The sequence below is a fragment of the Manihot esculenta genome, chromosome 9 (assembly GCF_001659605.2).
Source record: "Manihot esculenta cultivar AM560-2 chromosome 9, M.esculenta_v8, whole genome shotgun sequence".
Lineage (NCBI taxonomy): Eukaryota > Viridiplantae > Streptophyta > Magnoliopsida > Malpighiales > Euphorbiaceae > Manihot > Manihot esculenta.
Window position 1 is genome coordinate 1,767,964 of NC_035169.2, and position 16,297 is coordinate 1,784,260.

General features: G+C 34.7%; 2 protein-coding genes across 3 annotated transcripts; both read left to right on the top strand.

The window, feature by feature from the left end:
- Nucleotides 1–269: 269 nt before the first annotated feature.
- On the top strand, nucleotides 270–8,396 carry LOC110623772 (receptor-like protein EIX2). 2 transcript variants are annotated; one of them, XM_021768793.2, is made up of 3 exons: nucleotides 270–2,594; nucleotides 7,376–8,022; nucleotides 8,273–8,396. In XM_021768793.2, exons 1-2 carry the CDS (start codon nucleotides 392–394, stop codon nucleotides 7,999–8,001), a joined length of 2,829 nt encoding a protein of 942 aa, XP_021624485.2. In that variant the 5' UTR covers nucleotides 270–391; the 3' UTR covers nucleotides 8,002–8,022; nucleotides 8,273–8,396. The 2 variants fall into 2 exon arrangements, with proteins under 2 accessions (XP_021624485.2, XP_043815551.1); XM_043959616.1 differs by lacking the exon at nucleotides 8,273–8,396 and having other exon boundaries at nucleotides 7,376–8,204.
- Nucleotides 8,397–9,331: 935 nt separating this feature from the next.
- LOC110622388 lies at nucleotides 9,332–15,970 on the top strand. The gene is made up of 2 exons (XM_021766873.2): nucleotides 9,332–9,680; nucleotides 15,726–15,970. Exon 1 carries the CDS (start codon nucleotides 9,515–9,517, stop codon nucleotides 9,659–9,661), a length of 147 nt encoding a protein of 48 aa, XP_021622565.1. The 5' UTR covers nucleotides 9,332–9,514; the 3' UTR covers nucleotides 9,662–9,680; nucleotides 15,726–15,970.
- The last annotated feature ends 327 nt before the right edge of the window (nucleotides 15,971–16,297 follow it).

Here is a 16,297-nt window from a genome sequence, read left to right on the forward strand (position 1 = left end):
ATAAATTTATATTAGTCATGTGAGTTTAGATAGAGGGGATTGGTGATTCCTCCGGTTATCCTTTTTCCTTTCTCCGCTTAGCCTCCCCTAATTTGGCAAAAAGCCAAGAAAAGAAGCAACAATTTTCCACTAGTGGAATCATTCATTTTTCAATAGTGAAACTTTTGCAAGCAGCTATAATTTTTTTCTCAGTGGGGAGGACTTAACGTCAAGACAACCATTTGCAAGCAGCAACAAATGGCCATTGTTATCAACGCCCACGAGTCAACCTTTGTGGACCTTGGCTCTTGACTTTAATTTGAAGAATGTTATGTGGGTTCACAAGAAATTTCATAAATACCAGTATGTAGCCATGTTGCTTTATAGCGATTCTTACTGTGTGTAAGCAAAAATGGCCAAAGAAAATTTCACCTTACTACTCCTCTACTTCCATCTTCTCTCCATGTTTGTTTCCCTTGAAGCTACAATGTTCAGGAACTTCACCACAGCCCCATGCAATACAATTGAGAGGAAAGCACTTGTTGAATTCAAGGATGGCGTTGAAGATCCTACAGGTTTGCTTTCTTCTTGGGTTGGTGATAACTGTTGCGCATGGAACGGTGTCGTCTGCAGCAGCACGACAGGTAACATCATAAAGCTTCATCTCAGAAACCTTAATAAGCTTAGTGATGCTCAGTTTCTCACGCCAGGTTTGGTGGGAAACATCAGTCATTCTCTGGTTAACTTGAAATACTTGCGTTACTTGGACCTGAGCAGAAACAATTTTAGTAGAATTCAAATTCCAAGTTTCTTTGGTTCACTTAGAAAATTGAAATACCTTAATCTTTCTGATGCATCCTTTATTGGAAAGGTTCCTTCTTCTCTTGGAAACTTGTCAAATTTGCAGTATCTTGATCTCTCTGCAAATTCATATATCTGGGTTTCTGATGTGAACTGGGTCTCAAGGCTCTCTTCTCTCAGATACATAAATCTTGGATATGTGGACATGAGCTTCGCATCATCTACTTGGCTAGAAGCTTTTGGTGTCCTTTCTTCTCTTGAAGAATTGCATATGCAGCGTTGTAATCTTCAAGCCTTCCCTCATGGTCGTCTCCCAACTGTGAATTTCACTTCACTGTTGCTCCTCCATCTCCATGAAAATAACTTCAATTCTTCCATCCCTCTATGGTTGTTCAATATTACAACCCTTGTAGACTTGAACCTTGCTAATTCTGGCATTCAAGGCTCCATACCCAATATTGCTTTCAGAAATCTTTGTCACCTGCAGAATCTTGCCTTTTCTTCCAACAGGATTAACAGTCAACTAACGGAAGTCGTAGGTGGCTTGTCTGAATGCAGTAACAATTCCCTGAGGCTGCTGGATTTGTCAAATAATTATTTCTGGGGACCCATTCCAGCATCAATCATGAAGCTGTCGTTCTTAGAAGAGTTAGTTCTCGATCTCAATGATTTGAATGGAACCATCCCAGAAAGTATTGGACAACTGAAGGCTTTGAAATCTCTGAGCCTCACTGGAAACTCTTGGGAAGGCATCATTTCTGAGGTTCATTTTCACTCACTTGAAGATTTGAAGTACTTTGGCATATCCTCTACAAATAAATCTCTTGCATTTGACTTGAGAAATGAGTGGATTCCACCTTTCAGTCTAGAAGACATCCACATTGCTCATTGTCAAGTAGGCCCATCTTTCCCTGGATGGCTTGAAACTCAGAAGGAATTGGTTGCTATTACCCTTAATGAAGTTGCAATTTCAGACACTATACCTGCCTGGATTTGGGACATGAGTCCACAGATTGAGTTGTTGTTTCTTTACAATAATCAATTACGTGGAACAGTGCCACAAGCATTAAGATTCTCGCCAGTAATGTCGGTTGTGGATCTAAGTTTTAACCTCTTAGAAGGTCCAATCCCAAGTTGGTACAATGTTATCTGTCTCTGGCTGAGCAACAACAAATTTTCAGGACAAATTCCTGAAAACATTGACCAAGCCATATCAATCTTGGATCTTTCAGGGAACTCTCTAACAGGAAACCTGCCTTCTTCATTGAGTGAATTAAAAAACTTGCAAATTCTTTCTCTTTCAGATAATCAGTTATCTGGGAAAATCCTTGTTGATTGGAAGGGTTTGACAGGGTTGAACGCATTGGATCTATCTAAGAACAATCTCTCTGGTCGCATCCCAAGCACGTTATGTTCAATACGTAGTCTTACTGATTTGAAACTGAACAACAATAATTTTTCTGGGAAAGTGTACAAGTCCTTGGAAAATTGCACACGTTTGTCGATGCTTGATCTTGCAGGCAATGAATTCACAGGGAAAATACCAAATCTGATTGGTGAAAGGCAATTGTTTCTTGAATCAGTAAACCTGAAAGCCAACAAGTTCATTGGAAGCATTCCTGAATATTTTTGTCATCTTCCTGTTCTTCGCATATTAGTCCTGTCTGGTAATAACTTGTCAGGATCAATCCCACCATGCTTGGCCAACTTAACCAGCTTGAAATCTTTTACAAGTTACTTTGAATCACAGCTGGGTTCTCGTCCAGCGTACATAGAGGAGATGGATTTGATGATGAAGGGAAGAAAAGTTGAGTATACCATGATAAGGATACGTGTCAAAGAGATTGAGTTTGTTTACAATATTATCTCTACAGCTGTATTTCGTGAGCTACAAGTGTCCTACTATGTATACATCACTTACCATTGTAAACACTATAAATATGTAAACAATACAGAGCAATAAACAAGTTAAAAATTCACACAATTATTTTAGCTTTCATATGGTATCAGAGCCTTTCGGCTCCAAAGCTAAATCTGATTTCTCTTCCTTTTTTCTTTAATTAAACATGTCGACTGAAGGTTCTCTTGTTTCTAGTTCTAGCAGCTCTGACACTGCTGGAGATCTTTCTTCTCACTCTGCTGGTGCGATTATTTCCTCATCTTCTTCTACTATGCAAACACCCAATGTTACTCAATTTCTGTCCATCAAATTAACCTCAAATAACTATCTTTTGTGGCATGCTCAGATTATGCCATTACTGCATGGGTATCGATTGGCTTCATATGTTGATGGTACTGGTGCTGCGCCACCAGAATTGCTTCAAAATGGATCTCCTAATCCGGCGTTTACAGATTGGTTTTGCCAGGATCAAGTGGTTCGTAGTTGGATTAATTGCTCTGTGTCTGAGTCTATTCTTCATCAAATAACTCGATGTAAGACTGCTAGAGAAGCATGGGATAAATTAGCTGTCATTTATTCCACTGGGGCTAAAACGCAAGTCCAACAGTTGCGTAAACAATTGAAATATTTAACCAGAGGCTCAGATTCTATTGATGAATATATGCGAAAAGCAAAGTCTTACTTTGATCAATTGTGTGCAGTTGAAGAAGGTTCCATTACTGAAGATAATTTAGTTTGTGATGTTCTTCAAGGGTTGGGACCCGAATATCGTCCTTTTACTCGAGCAATTGAAGCTCGCAATCAGAAGATTGGTTTTGACGAATTATATGCGTTATTGTTGAGTGAAGAAACGCAATTGAAGGTTGATTCTTTAATCACAAATGTTGCTGCAACTGTACCTCCTACTGCTCATTTTGCAAATTCAGGGAGAGGTAGTAGGGGCAGAGGCAGGTACTCTAGAGGACGTGGAAGAAGCAACTACTGGCACAATAATTCCTCCACTGGTCGTCACTCCTCCTCAGCATCTCTTACTTGTTTCAACTGTAATGGGACTGGTCATGTATCTAGGCAGTGTCCTTCACCGAAAAACACTCCTCATGCACATGCGGCAACAACTGATGCTGATTTATCTAATGCTTGGATGGTGGATTCAGGGGCAAATTATCATTTAACCTCTACTCCGGAAACAATTGCTCGTCCGACTCCTGTCACTGATGGAACAACTCTCACAATAGCTGATGGTAACACTCTCTCACTTTCTAGTCGTGGGTCTTCTGTGTCTTCTATTAATGGTCGTAATTTTCATTTCAAAGACATTCTTTATTCACCTTCGCTTACTAATAATCTATTGTCAGTCTCAGCTTTCACTGCTCATAATAATGCATCTATTGAGTTTTTTCCTGACAAATATTTTGTGAAGGATATCCTCACGAAACAGGTCCTGTACCAAGGCCCGAGTAGGAATGGTCTCTATCTTTTTCCAATGGCGCATGTTCGATCATTTCAACCCAAAGCCTTTCCAGCAACCATTTCACTGTGGCATGAGAGATTGGGGCATGCTAATGTTCGGCTTGTTTATGATGTTCTTAGGAAAAATAATATCTCTTTTGATTCCAATAAGAAGTTTCAATTTTGTCATGCTTGTCATGTGAGCAAATCACATAAACTTCCATTTTCTGAATCCAATTATTGTGCTAAACAACCTCTTGAATTGGTTTGTTCGGATGTCTGGGGTCCTGCACCTTTTCTTTCAACTGACGGGTATCGTTATTATGTGCTTTTTTATGACCATTTTAGCAAGTATAGTTGGCTATATTTCTTGAAACAAAAGTCTGAGGTTTTGTCAGTTTTTATACAATTTCGTACACATGTGGAGAAATACTTTGGGGTACCCATTAAAAATTTCCAATCTGATTGGGGGGGAGAATATAGGTCCTTAACCACTTACTTAAAGCAACATGGAATCACACAGAGAGTTTCTTGCCCGCATACCCCAGAACAAAATGGTTGTGCGGAAAGGAAACATAGACACTTAGTCGAACTTGGGAGATCTTTGTTAAACCATGCTTCTGTTCCCTACAAATACTGGCCTTATGCTTTTAGTACTGCTGTGTATACAATTAATAGACTACCATCTTCTTTGTTGCAAGGGAAAACACCTTTTGAATGTTTGTTTCATGAATCTCCAAACTATGATGAATTACGGGTTTTTGGGTCATTGTGTTATCCCTGGTTAAAACCTTACTCTCCTCATAAATTAGCACCAAAATCATCTTCTTGTGTTTTCCTGGGGTATAGCAAACTTCACAAAGGATATACTTGTCTTGAGGTTTCTTCTGGTCGTATATTCATCTCACGACATGTTTTATTTTTCGAGCAGGTGTTTCCGTTCAAGACGTTAAATGATAATTTGTCTCTCACAAAAGCAGCAGACAGTCCAACCTCTATTCCTCTGCCTCCAGTACCGAATATGTTACACTCCCAAGCTGGAATTCTTGGAAAATCTCCAATAGACGGGACTGTTTTTTGTCCTAATCTGAATTATTCCACTTTACAGCAGCATTTTGATCAAGAAAGGAGTAATACAGCTACTGGTTTTGAGCTTTTGTCCAATTCAGCTCCCCACACTCCAATCCGCAGCGTTTCATTAAACGCAGATCAGACCGAAGTTGGCTCCACTCCAATTGCCTCAAGCCCAGTTGTTCCTCTAAACACAAATCAAGCTGAGTTGATTAGTTTTCGCCGAACCGACTCGCTTCCATCTCCCACAACAACACGCACCGTTTCATTAAATCCTTCTCCCAATCCTTTATCACAGCCAGCTTCTGTTCTTGAATTACAGTCTCATGAACCAGCTCCATTACCAATCAAGACACATACCATGGTCACTCGGAAGCAAACAGGAAACCTTAAACCGCAGCAACCATGGTCTCCACAATCTCATCACGCTTGTGTCCCTGATTTTGTTCCTACATCTTACACTCAAGCTATTAAACAATCAAAGTGGAGAGAAGCTATGATTCAAGAACTTAATGCTCTTATTCAAACGGGTACTTGGGAATTGGTGCCGCGGCAGCAAGCTCAAAACGTTGTAGGATGCAAGTGGGTTTTCAGAATAAAGCAGAGATCAGATGGAAGCATTGAACGCTACAAAGCACGGCTTGTAGCCAAGGGATATCATCAACGGCCCGGAATCGATTATTTTGAAACTTTCTCTCCTGTGGTGAAACCTACTACAATTCGGATTGTTTTATCTCTAGCTGTTTCTAATGATTGGTTGATAAAACAATTGGATGTATCGAATGCATTTCTTCATGGCGATTTGGATAGTGAAGTCTACATGGAACAGCCTCCAGGATTTTGTGATCAAAATAAACCAGATTATGTTTGTCGTCTTAGACGTTCACTTTATGGGCTTCGCCAAGCTCCTCGGCAATGGTACAAACGGCTGAATCAAGCTTTAATCAATCATGGGTTTCGGGTTTCCCCTGCCGATTCTTCGCTGTTTCATTATGTCAAAAATAATGTTACTCTTTTTGCATTAGTTTACGTTGATGACATCATTTTGACAGGCACATGTTCTCACACTTTGAATAACATCATTTTGTCTCTCCAATCTGAGTTTATGTTAAAGGATTTGGGGTCATTAGAGTATTTTCTGGGAATGGAGGCTACCAAGACCACAGATGGGTTGTTGTTAACACAACAAAAATACATTACAGATTTGCTTCAAAAAGCTAACATGTCTGAGTGTCGGGGAATTTCTACACCTGCTGCAACAAAAGGAACTGTCACTTCTTTAGCTAATCAATCATTTTCTGATCCTACCTTATATCGGAGCATAGTTGGGGGACTCCAATATTTGAGCCTAACAAGACCAGAAGTTTGTTACTCAGTTCATAAGGTTTCACAATTTTTACATTCCCCAACCGAAGATAATTGGAGTTCTGTGAAACGTATTTTGCGGTATCTCAAAGAAACGTCTACTCATGGTTTATTGATCACAAAATCCAAATCCACAAATCTAAATATTTATTCTGATGCTGATTGGGCTACTGACACTATAGATAGGAAATCCATCACTGGATATGCTATTTTCATGGGCCACAATCTTGTTTCTTGGAATTCAAAGAAACAACAGACAGTTGCGCGATCCTCCACTGAAGCGGAATATAGAGCTGTTGGTCTTGCAATAACTGAAATGGTTTGGATTCAAGCACTATTACGAGACATCAATTATCACTCACCAACCATTCCAAACTTATGGTGTGATAATATAGGTGCGACTTATCTTTCGGTCAATCCGATGTTTCATGCAAGAACGAAACACTTGGAAGTGGATTTCCATTTTGTTCGTGATAAAGTTCATAACAAAGAAGTTAAAGTCCAGTTCATATGTTCAAAGGATCAATTAGCGGATATTTTAACTAAATCACTTCCCAGAATTCGTCATCAAATGCTCATGCATTCTTTAACAATTCGATCACTCCCACGACTGCTCGAATTGAGGGGGCCTGATAAGGATACGTGTCAAAGAGATTGAGTTTGTTTACAATATTATCTCTACAGCTGTATTTCGTGAGCTACAAGTGTCCTACTATGTATACATCACTTACCATTGTAAACACTATAAATATGTAAACAATACAGAGCAATAAACAAGTTAAAAATTCACACAATTATTTTAGCTTTCATATACCAAAACATTACAAGTTGTGAATGTCATAGACCTCTCACAAAATAATCTGCATGGAGAAATTCCTGAAGAAATGATGAACTTATCATACTTGATTACTTTTAATCTGTCAAGGAATCAGTTGACAGGGAAGATACCAGAGAATATTGGAGACTTAAAGCATCTAGAAACTCTTGATCTCTCGTGTAATCATCTTTCAGGTTCTATTCCTCCAAGCATGTCTTCCATGACTTTCTTGAATTATCTCAACTTATCACACAACAACTTATCAGGACCAATTCCGTCAGCCAACCAATTTCATACCTTCTCTGATCCTTCAATTTATGAGGGTAATCCTGAACTCTGTGGCTCTCCATTGCCAATCACTTGCTCAATGCCAAAAGATAAAGATGAAGAAGCCAAAGTTGGTGACCATAGAGATGATGGGATTGAAATGATATGGTTTTACTCAGGCATGGCATTGGGCTTTGTAGTCGGATTTTGGTCAGTTTGTGGCACTTTGATATTGAAAAAACCTTGGAGACACGCTTATTTTCGATTTGTGGATAGAATGAAAGACAACGCCTATGTGTTCGCTGCAGTAAACAAGGCTCGATTGTTAAAGAAACTGAAAAGAGAAATATGAGATGGTGAATTGGTGCAATAGGTAAAACAGGATTTTTCCTTTCACCGCTTTTGCTATTGTAATGAATGTGATTTTGAAAAAAAGAATTCAAATGGTTTCGTACAAAATCATTTATGAATTTATATTTTTTAAGTTAAAAAATTTTAAATTCTTTTATTTTAATAAAGAATTTTTCAAGAAAAGAATTCAATTGAATTAAATTCTTACAAAATTTGTGATTAGGTAAACAATTTGAATCTTAATTTTTTTATTTTTGCGGTAATTGGTGCAGCTATATATATGGTGAATCAAAGAAAGAAGATGCGGAGATGACCTTTTATTTTTTGTAAATTTCTCTTATTATGTATGTTTGTGCTTTAAATAAACTAAATGTAATTTATCCTTAACCACTCGTGTATTTTTTGCTATTAAGACTAATTTAAATAATATATAATCAATTTAGATTTATAAATTAATACCGAATATGGATATATTATCTGAAATTATAAGTAAACTAATAATAAATAATTAAAAAAAATAAAATTAACTGATTTTAAGATTTTATTTGATTGGAAGTAAATAAACTAAGAAAGTGTCGCTTCCCAAAAAGTGCAAAAAAACTCTCCTACTTGTTTCCCATTTTAAGTAAATTTTCCGTAAACTATTTCTCTTCCGAAGTGTAAAAAAACTTTATTAAAATCATTATATATAAATTCGTTAATATATTTTATTTTTTAAATTAAAATTAAATAATAAAAAATAAATTATTTTATTAAAAATACTTTCTGCAAATAAATGAAACACAATTTCTTATATTATTATAGATTTTTTTACTTTATATTTAAAATTTTAAGTTAAGTATTTTAGAGAGACTTGGTCTAAATTAAAACGAATTTGATGTGTTAAGTTTTTCTAAGAAATATTATGTGATTAATAATTTTTAAAAAAAAATTAAAGAGCGGGACATAAAAAAGGTGGCGTCCGGCCTCAGCAACTCCAACCAATTCCATTTATTTTATTTATTTATTTAAAAATTTAATATTTGGCTTTTATATTATCCAAAAACACGTTAGTATTTCAGTTTTAATATATTAAAAAATATATTAAAACTTAAAAAAATTTATTAATTAATACATTTATTAATTTTAATTCTTAATTTTTATATTTAAAAAATCTATTAATTAATATACTTCTATATTATTTTAAATTTTTTATAATATATAATATCTAAAATTAATAAAAAAAATTATATATTTTTTAAAATCTAACACACTAATTAATAAATTTATCGTAGCAAATAGTAAATTTTCCTATTTATTTTTGGAAGAAGCCAAATCCATCTATTTAAAGCCACATCTTCCGTTCCTTTGACTCTACCCTCTCTAATTCTTTGTCCCTTTCAATTAATTTTCTTTCATCATTCATAATCCTCTTCGAATTATGACTTCCAGTTCCAGAAGACAGCAACTTGATTGATTTTCGGTTTTGGTTATTTGGATTAGAACTTGAGAACGAAGGAGAGAGCGAGACAGATATGGCAATGCCATGGGGCTTGACTCTGTGGATGGTAAAGCTGGTATGGCTTGCACTCAGTGGATGGGTCTCTTCTTGCTTGACCGTTGCTGATGAGGTCGCTGGCTCTCTTAGAACTGGAGATATTGGCCCCTTTCATGTTGGCTGATTAGATTCTTTCAATTTAGGTTAGTCTCTTTTGATTCTGCAAAGTTATTACTCTATTTCTGAATATTAATTCACGTTCGCAGCCTGGCCCTTATTTTTTGGTTATGTCTTTGAGTTGATGTCCTCTTGTCTTGTTAAATTCTGTTGTAGCTGCCTCTTCCTGATAGTTTCACTGTCAGAATAATTCATGGTTTTATGTTTATTTATTTTTTTCTTTTTTGGAAAATTGGATGCATGGTGCCTTTGGCTTCTTTCTTGTGCCTGCTGCGTAATGTATTTGTTATAGCTGTAAATCTCATATATTATTTTCTATATATGTTCTTTAGCGAGGGATTGTTGGAGAGGGTATTGCTTATTACTAGGAATTAGAATCAAAGTGATGGGACTACTTCTATTTTTCTTGTTCATCTAAATGGTTTTTTCATGTAGAACTTCTTTGGACACTGCCCCGAAAAGTGGAAACCACATAGATTAAGTTTTCAAGGGAGTTATTTTTGACATATTGGCATTATGAGTCATAAGGCCAGCTAGGCAAGTATGAAGTTTATTCGTGAATTAGTTGTTACTGGGATTTTCTGGAGGTTTTAAGGAACCTTGTTGTAACTTAACATTAGAAAAGGACAAAATTTTTAGCAGTTTCAAGCTTTATCATTAAGGGTTTAAGAGTGATGGTTGAGGAATATAATTGACACAGTATTTTTCCACCTCAAGAAGAATTGTAGACAAAGAAAGGAAATGAAAGAAAATAACATTAGACAGCAGGAACTGTTGAACGAGAATGATTTTTGACATTCTAAAGGGCGGAAGCCCTCTTCCAGCCAGAACTACTTATAGACTTCATTAGATATAGGATCCAAAAGAAGCAGATAAAAAATTATTCCCCAGAAAAACCCTTGAGCATAACCAGACAAAGTAACAAAAGTGGACAAAACCTGTTGTTCTTAATGAAATTTAGTTAATACTTTCCCTCAAATTAACCTTTTGGATCTAAGATTTTCTTGAAAATCTGTATAATACTAACAATGAATTAAAAAAGCTAACCTTGCAATCACATGGTAAAATAATGGGATCTTCTACAAATTGGACAAGTTACTCAAGCGCCATTGGGCTTGATTATGTGTCATAAATCATAAAGGTGCATAGTCTCTATGTTTTTGGTCATGCAGGCAAGTCAAAGAGGTTTTAAATTTGATATCATACTAAGGAACTACTTAACTGTAACTTTGAGTTTGCGAGTGAGGGCCTAATGCAAGTTTTAGTTTTCTAATATTAATCACAAGTAAAATTTATTTTCTTCAGTTTTTGAAAATGATATTAACAATCAATTATAAACAATAGTTGCTAAATTATTAGATTAGTAATTTCCTGACCAACTATATGTGCATTATTGTGTGCCTATCATCAAAACAGTGGACAATTAGGTATGCACAAATATTGAAAAACCTATAACCTAATGAGTTAACATTTTAGGTTAGTGATGTTAAATATTTATGTTCAGACACTATTTTTTTATGTCACCAGTATACAAAAATAATGGTATGAGCATATTCAGATCTTGCGATGTATCAGTAGAACTAGATAGAGGTGTAGGTGGGTGATCCTAAAACTGAGATGAACTTCATACAGAATATACACAATTTTAGCACATAGGTTTTCTAGTTTGAAGGCTGGTATAAGAAGTCAATTGGCAGATTTGTTAGGAAGTTGGACAGAGTGTAGTAACCACTGTTCTCTTCTTCTTAACCTGATCTTCTTCTGACAGCTTCTTTCGAAGTTTAACAATAATAATCTTGCAAGGTATTATCCTCTATATTCTTGTATCAAGCTCATAGTTGACCAATTGAGAATACAGACTCCATCACTTGACTATTGAATTATGAAGATTTAAGTATGCCACTTATTGTGAGATTGATAATAAGGTTGCAATGTAAGCTCTTAAACAGATTGGCAATGTCAGGACCAAAATAATAAGGAAAAGCGCCAAATGCCTGAACTATTATAATCCAAAACAGAACATTGCCAATTCCAAATATAGTTGAAAAATATGCAGAGGTGATTTGGAACTTAGATTAGAAAGAAAAGGCTAAAATTATTTTAATTAAAGAATAGAGTAGACAAAGAGGAAGTTTTTGTGCAAGCAGACAAGGAGTTTCCATATCAATAACTTTAGAAGACAATTGTGTTAGAGTCTTTAGAAATAGATCGAGTTATGGGTCTATTGCTGGAATTTTCTAGGAACGAAATTTTGTTTTTGCGACCTATGGTTGCAATAGAACAAGCTCTTTAGAGAGAACCTGAAAATCTCTTGAGTTAAAGTAATAAAATGCTTTGAAAATTTTTCTCATAATTCTTTTATTGAATTGTTGTACTTAAATATAAGAGGGGATATGACCATCTCCTAAAAGCAGAGGATCATTAAGCAACATGGAGGATCACCCTCCTACTGCTAAGGAAAAAAGTAAAAGCTAACTTGCACTATCCATATCATGGGTTAACCACTAAGAATATGGCTTAACCATTAAGAACATGACTCTTGAAAACAGGACAACAATTAACAACTGAAGGAAATGACAACTGAAACCTGTGTCTGCTAACCCATTGTCAATAAAACAATGCTAGATGGTAGATGCACATCATGCAATTCCAAAAGGTTTGTTGCTTTGGGTTGTGAGTGGCCTTATCCAAGGTCGCTTAACCACCTGAGTTATGTTGCATTCTTCTATTGTACCTAATGAGAAGGAAAACCAAGAAAATGGGAAATTGTATCAATTGTCAATATGAGTTTGCTAATACATTTAATTGGCTTGCATGCGCTTCACTTGTAATTTGTTGAGACATGCCTTTACAGTGTATGTTGAGGATGTAAAGCTTTCTTGTTCCTTAGTCATTTTCTTTCTAAATCAGGGATTTGACACATTATAGGGTCTTATCTAACAATATTTGCTGGTGTTGTACTTGTTTGCACTGTACTTCTCCTAGACAAGCCTCTATTATGAAGGCCAAAACTTGTCAATGGCAGTGCACAAACACCTTGTTCATATTTTTGACCTTTTGGTTTTGTTTTGTCCGCAACACTAGGTATTTGCTTCATGTTTTGGAATGCTCAAAAGTAATGTTCCAGACTACCCCCTTATATTAAAGGGACTAACCTTATTGACCTTAATATTGTTGTATGAAAGAAGTAAGCACTTGCCAAGAAAAATCGAGTAAGAAAGTTTTGGCTACTCACCAATGAAATAGCAGGCATGAAGGTCAATAATTGGATCAATGGTAGCAAAGAGTCGGTTTTTTCCCCCTGTAAATTTAAGGTTTCTAGTTTCTACTTCCCATACATTTTCCCTTTAGCACATAACAAGGATATCTGAGATACATTTTCTTGAGAGAGAGATTAACCATCAGGTAAGATTGGTTAAATTATGGAAACTAATGTCCTGTATTTAAAATTTTTTAAATAATTGCTGTAGTTTTGGATTTTATTTGTTAATCAGTCCTAGTCTTTTCTATAGTTGTTCATTGTTGAGAGATGGTGTTAGCAGATAGCTCATTTCATATTTGCAGTGTTGCAAATTATGACAATTTTGTTCCTAGTTATTTAGATGAATATGGATAAAGGTTTAGTTTAATCCCATCAAATGGCACCAGTGTTTGATCAAGAAAAAATTGAAATCAGTCAATTCAAGTCTTTAAATTGACATATTATGTCAATTTAACACAAATTTGGAGGGCAATTAGCACACACAGGTGAGAAGCGATTGAGGAGCTGGCACTTTAAATGGAAAATTACATTTTTGTCCTTGATATTTTATAAAAATAATAATTAAATTATATATTTTTTCAATATTTTCTTTTTTAAAAATGTATTTCTTTTTCAAAAAAAAATCAAAAGAAATAATTTGATGCTGGAATTGTTGAATATTTTTGAATTTGTTGATTTTGATTTTTAAGTTTAAGATGAGATTGAGAGAGTAAAAAACAAATTGATAGTGTTATTTATTCTTTAATGTCAATTAAATTTTGTTCTTTTTGTCATTTTTGTGAGTTTTCTTTAGGGAAAAACATAGATATGGATGCTATAATTGAAAAAATGTTAAGAGATAAAGAATATAGAGAAAGAATAAGCAAATTGTCTTTCTATAAATATCCAGATGCAAGTTGTAGGATGCCAAAAAAAAAAAAATCTATTTCGTTCCTCCACTGGAGCGTGTTGTAGACTAGACAAAATCTACAAATTGATCCAACTCGTCAATTTCAAGGGTCATATTGGCTGAAATTTTTAATTTGTGCTTAACTGAACCCTGCTGTAAATTTGGAGGGTTAAATTGAATCTTTATCCAATAATTGTTTGAGATTGGTTTATTATCATTTTATAGGATTTGTCAGTAATACATGGTTACTGATAGTGCGCCTTGAGAGGTGGCTATGGCAACTTGGTTTCTGAGTTAGCTCATAGAAGTAGATGGTGGCTGTAAAAGGGTTTAGTTTTGATGGTTTAAGGATAGGAACTTTGCAGCTTAGAGCAGACCGTCAATCTAGATGTCTGTGTTCTACTCTGAGTTTTTGCTACTTTGAACCTTACTTAAAGTGTATGATTTCTTTTCTTCTTATCTGGTGCATACGGCATTCATGTTTTCTATTAGCCTTGTTCATCTGGATATGCACTTGAACGCATAATAATGAGATATGTAGAATAAAAATGGTAAACATCACCTGGAGCTACAAATTGTGAAGCCTCATTAGGGTATTGGTCCAGTCACTTCATTTACCATCAAGCTTTCTCTGCCATAACAGTATAATCTAGAAAGTCTAAATATATACTTTGCCCCCTGCCCTTTTGACAAAAGTCATTGTTTGCCCCCCTCAACTTTTATTCATCATATTTAGCCCTTGACCTTGTTAATTGTGGAATAACTTAACCCCTAAAATCCAAGTCAGCTATATGTGTAGTTCAACGTGCTTTTAGACAACTAAAGCCATATTAAATATGCTGACTTGGGAAAAAATGTATAAATTCAACCGTAAAAGAATTTGCCCCTGATTCGCTCTCTTTCTTCCTCTTTTCTCTCCTAGAGATTTAAATTTCAGTGGGAAATGATTAGAAAATTGATTCCTGCAATGCATGCATATGACACCCTTTGGTGCACAAATCACAAGATTTTAAGTTATTCTACAATTTACAAATTCTATAGAGTAAATAGAATGACTATAAAATTGAGGAAGTAAAATGACTTATCCTGAAAAATTCACAAGGCAAAGTATGCATTCGGCTATCCAAAAGGAGTAACATCCTTTTGCATGTGCAAGTATGCAAAGAGCATTAGGGCTTAGGCATGGGAGTTCATATGCCAGTCATGAAATATGTTTTGCTTCTTTCTCACTGCATCCACAAAACGAGGTTATGATTCCTTAATATAGTTGAATTTCATGGATGAGAAGATTTCTCATGTTGTAAAACATAAAAGAGAAAAGCTTATCAGCATAAATGTCAAATTTGATATTAGTGAAATATTTAGTTGTACCATTGCCATTTTCAAAAGTTAAGATGCCTTGAGAAAGCAAAAATGCTGGGGCTCATTTCTATTCTTTTCTTCAAATGTTTGATTAATGTTGTTATTGTTGTTGTTATTATTTAACTCAGGCATTCTGGTCCTCAAAAAGTATATTCAAGCTGGAAATTTCTCAAATTTGTTTTGTATTCTTCTTTTGGGACAAGTTCTGCTTATTTCATAGAAAATAATTTTTAAGAATTTTTTTTTAAAGGTATTTGGAATACACAAAAACTGGCCTGTGAAAAATATTTCTTGATCAAATGAAAAATTAAGTTATTTGTGAGGAAAATAACTTCTTTTGAAAAAATAAAATTATATTATGAATTCTGAGAATTTATTAACACTACATGGACTTCTTATATATGAACCTTATTAATATTTTTTTTATTTGTTTAATATTGTAACTAAACAATGGAAAATAAGTTCAAATTTTAGATAATCTCTTTAAAAAAACATTTACTACATATAAAATTCTTTTTCATGAAACATATGATGGCTAATTATAATCAACGTATGCAGATCATGAAGATTTGAGACGAGACTGTTATATGGAACTTGAAGCTCTAGAGCCATCTTAATTTTAGACGAACATGGTGAGCAAAAATTTTGGTTGGTTATGTTGTTTTGGATCTCTCTTGATAGCAATGGTAAATTCTGGTGAAGTATAAAATGTTTGGAGAGCTGAGTTGGTTTTTTAATGCATTGTTGATTGAATTATTGTACAAGGAATTGTACATATATTGTTAAGATGGTAGATTTAGTACCAAATCTTCTCTTTTTTAGGGTAATTTCAAGCTTTATTGAACAGTAGTAGAACCATCAAATACAGGGAAACCAACTAGAGAAAAGGAAACCTTTTCCATCCAAATGTGCTCTTAAAAAAAATTAAAAAAAAAGTGTTTCTTTAAAAATAAAATAGAAAAAACAGGTTTAAAAGGAAATTTCAAATATAAAAATTGAAAGCAAAATAAAACAAAAATTATCATATTATTACTCCGTTCAGTATAATTTACCCGAATACAATTTGATATATCACAATTTTAAAAACGATTTTAATAACTTTCAACCAAAACTCATCGCTTGCCACCATA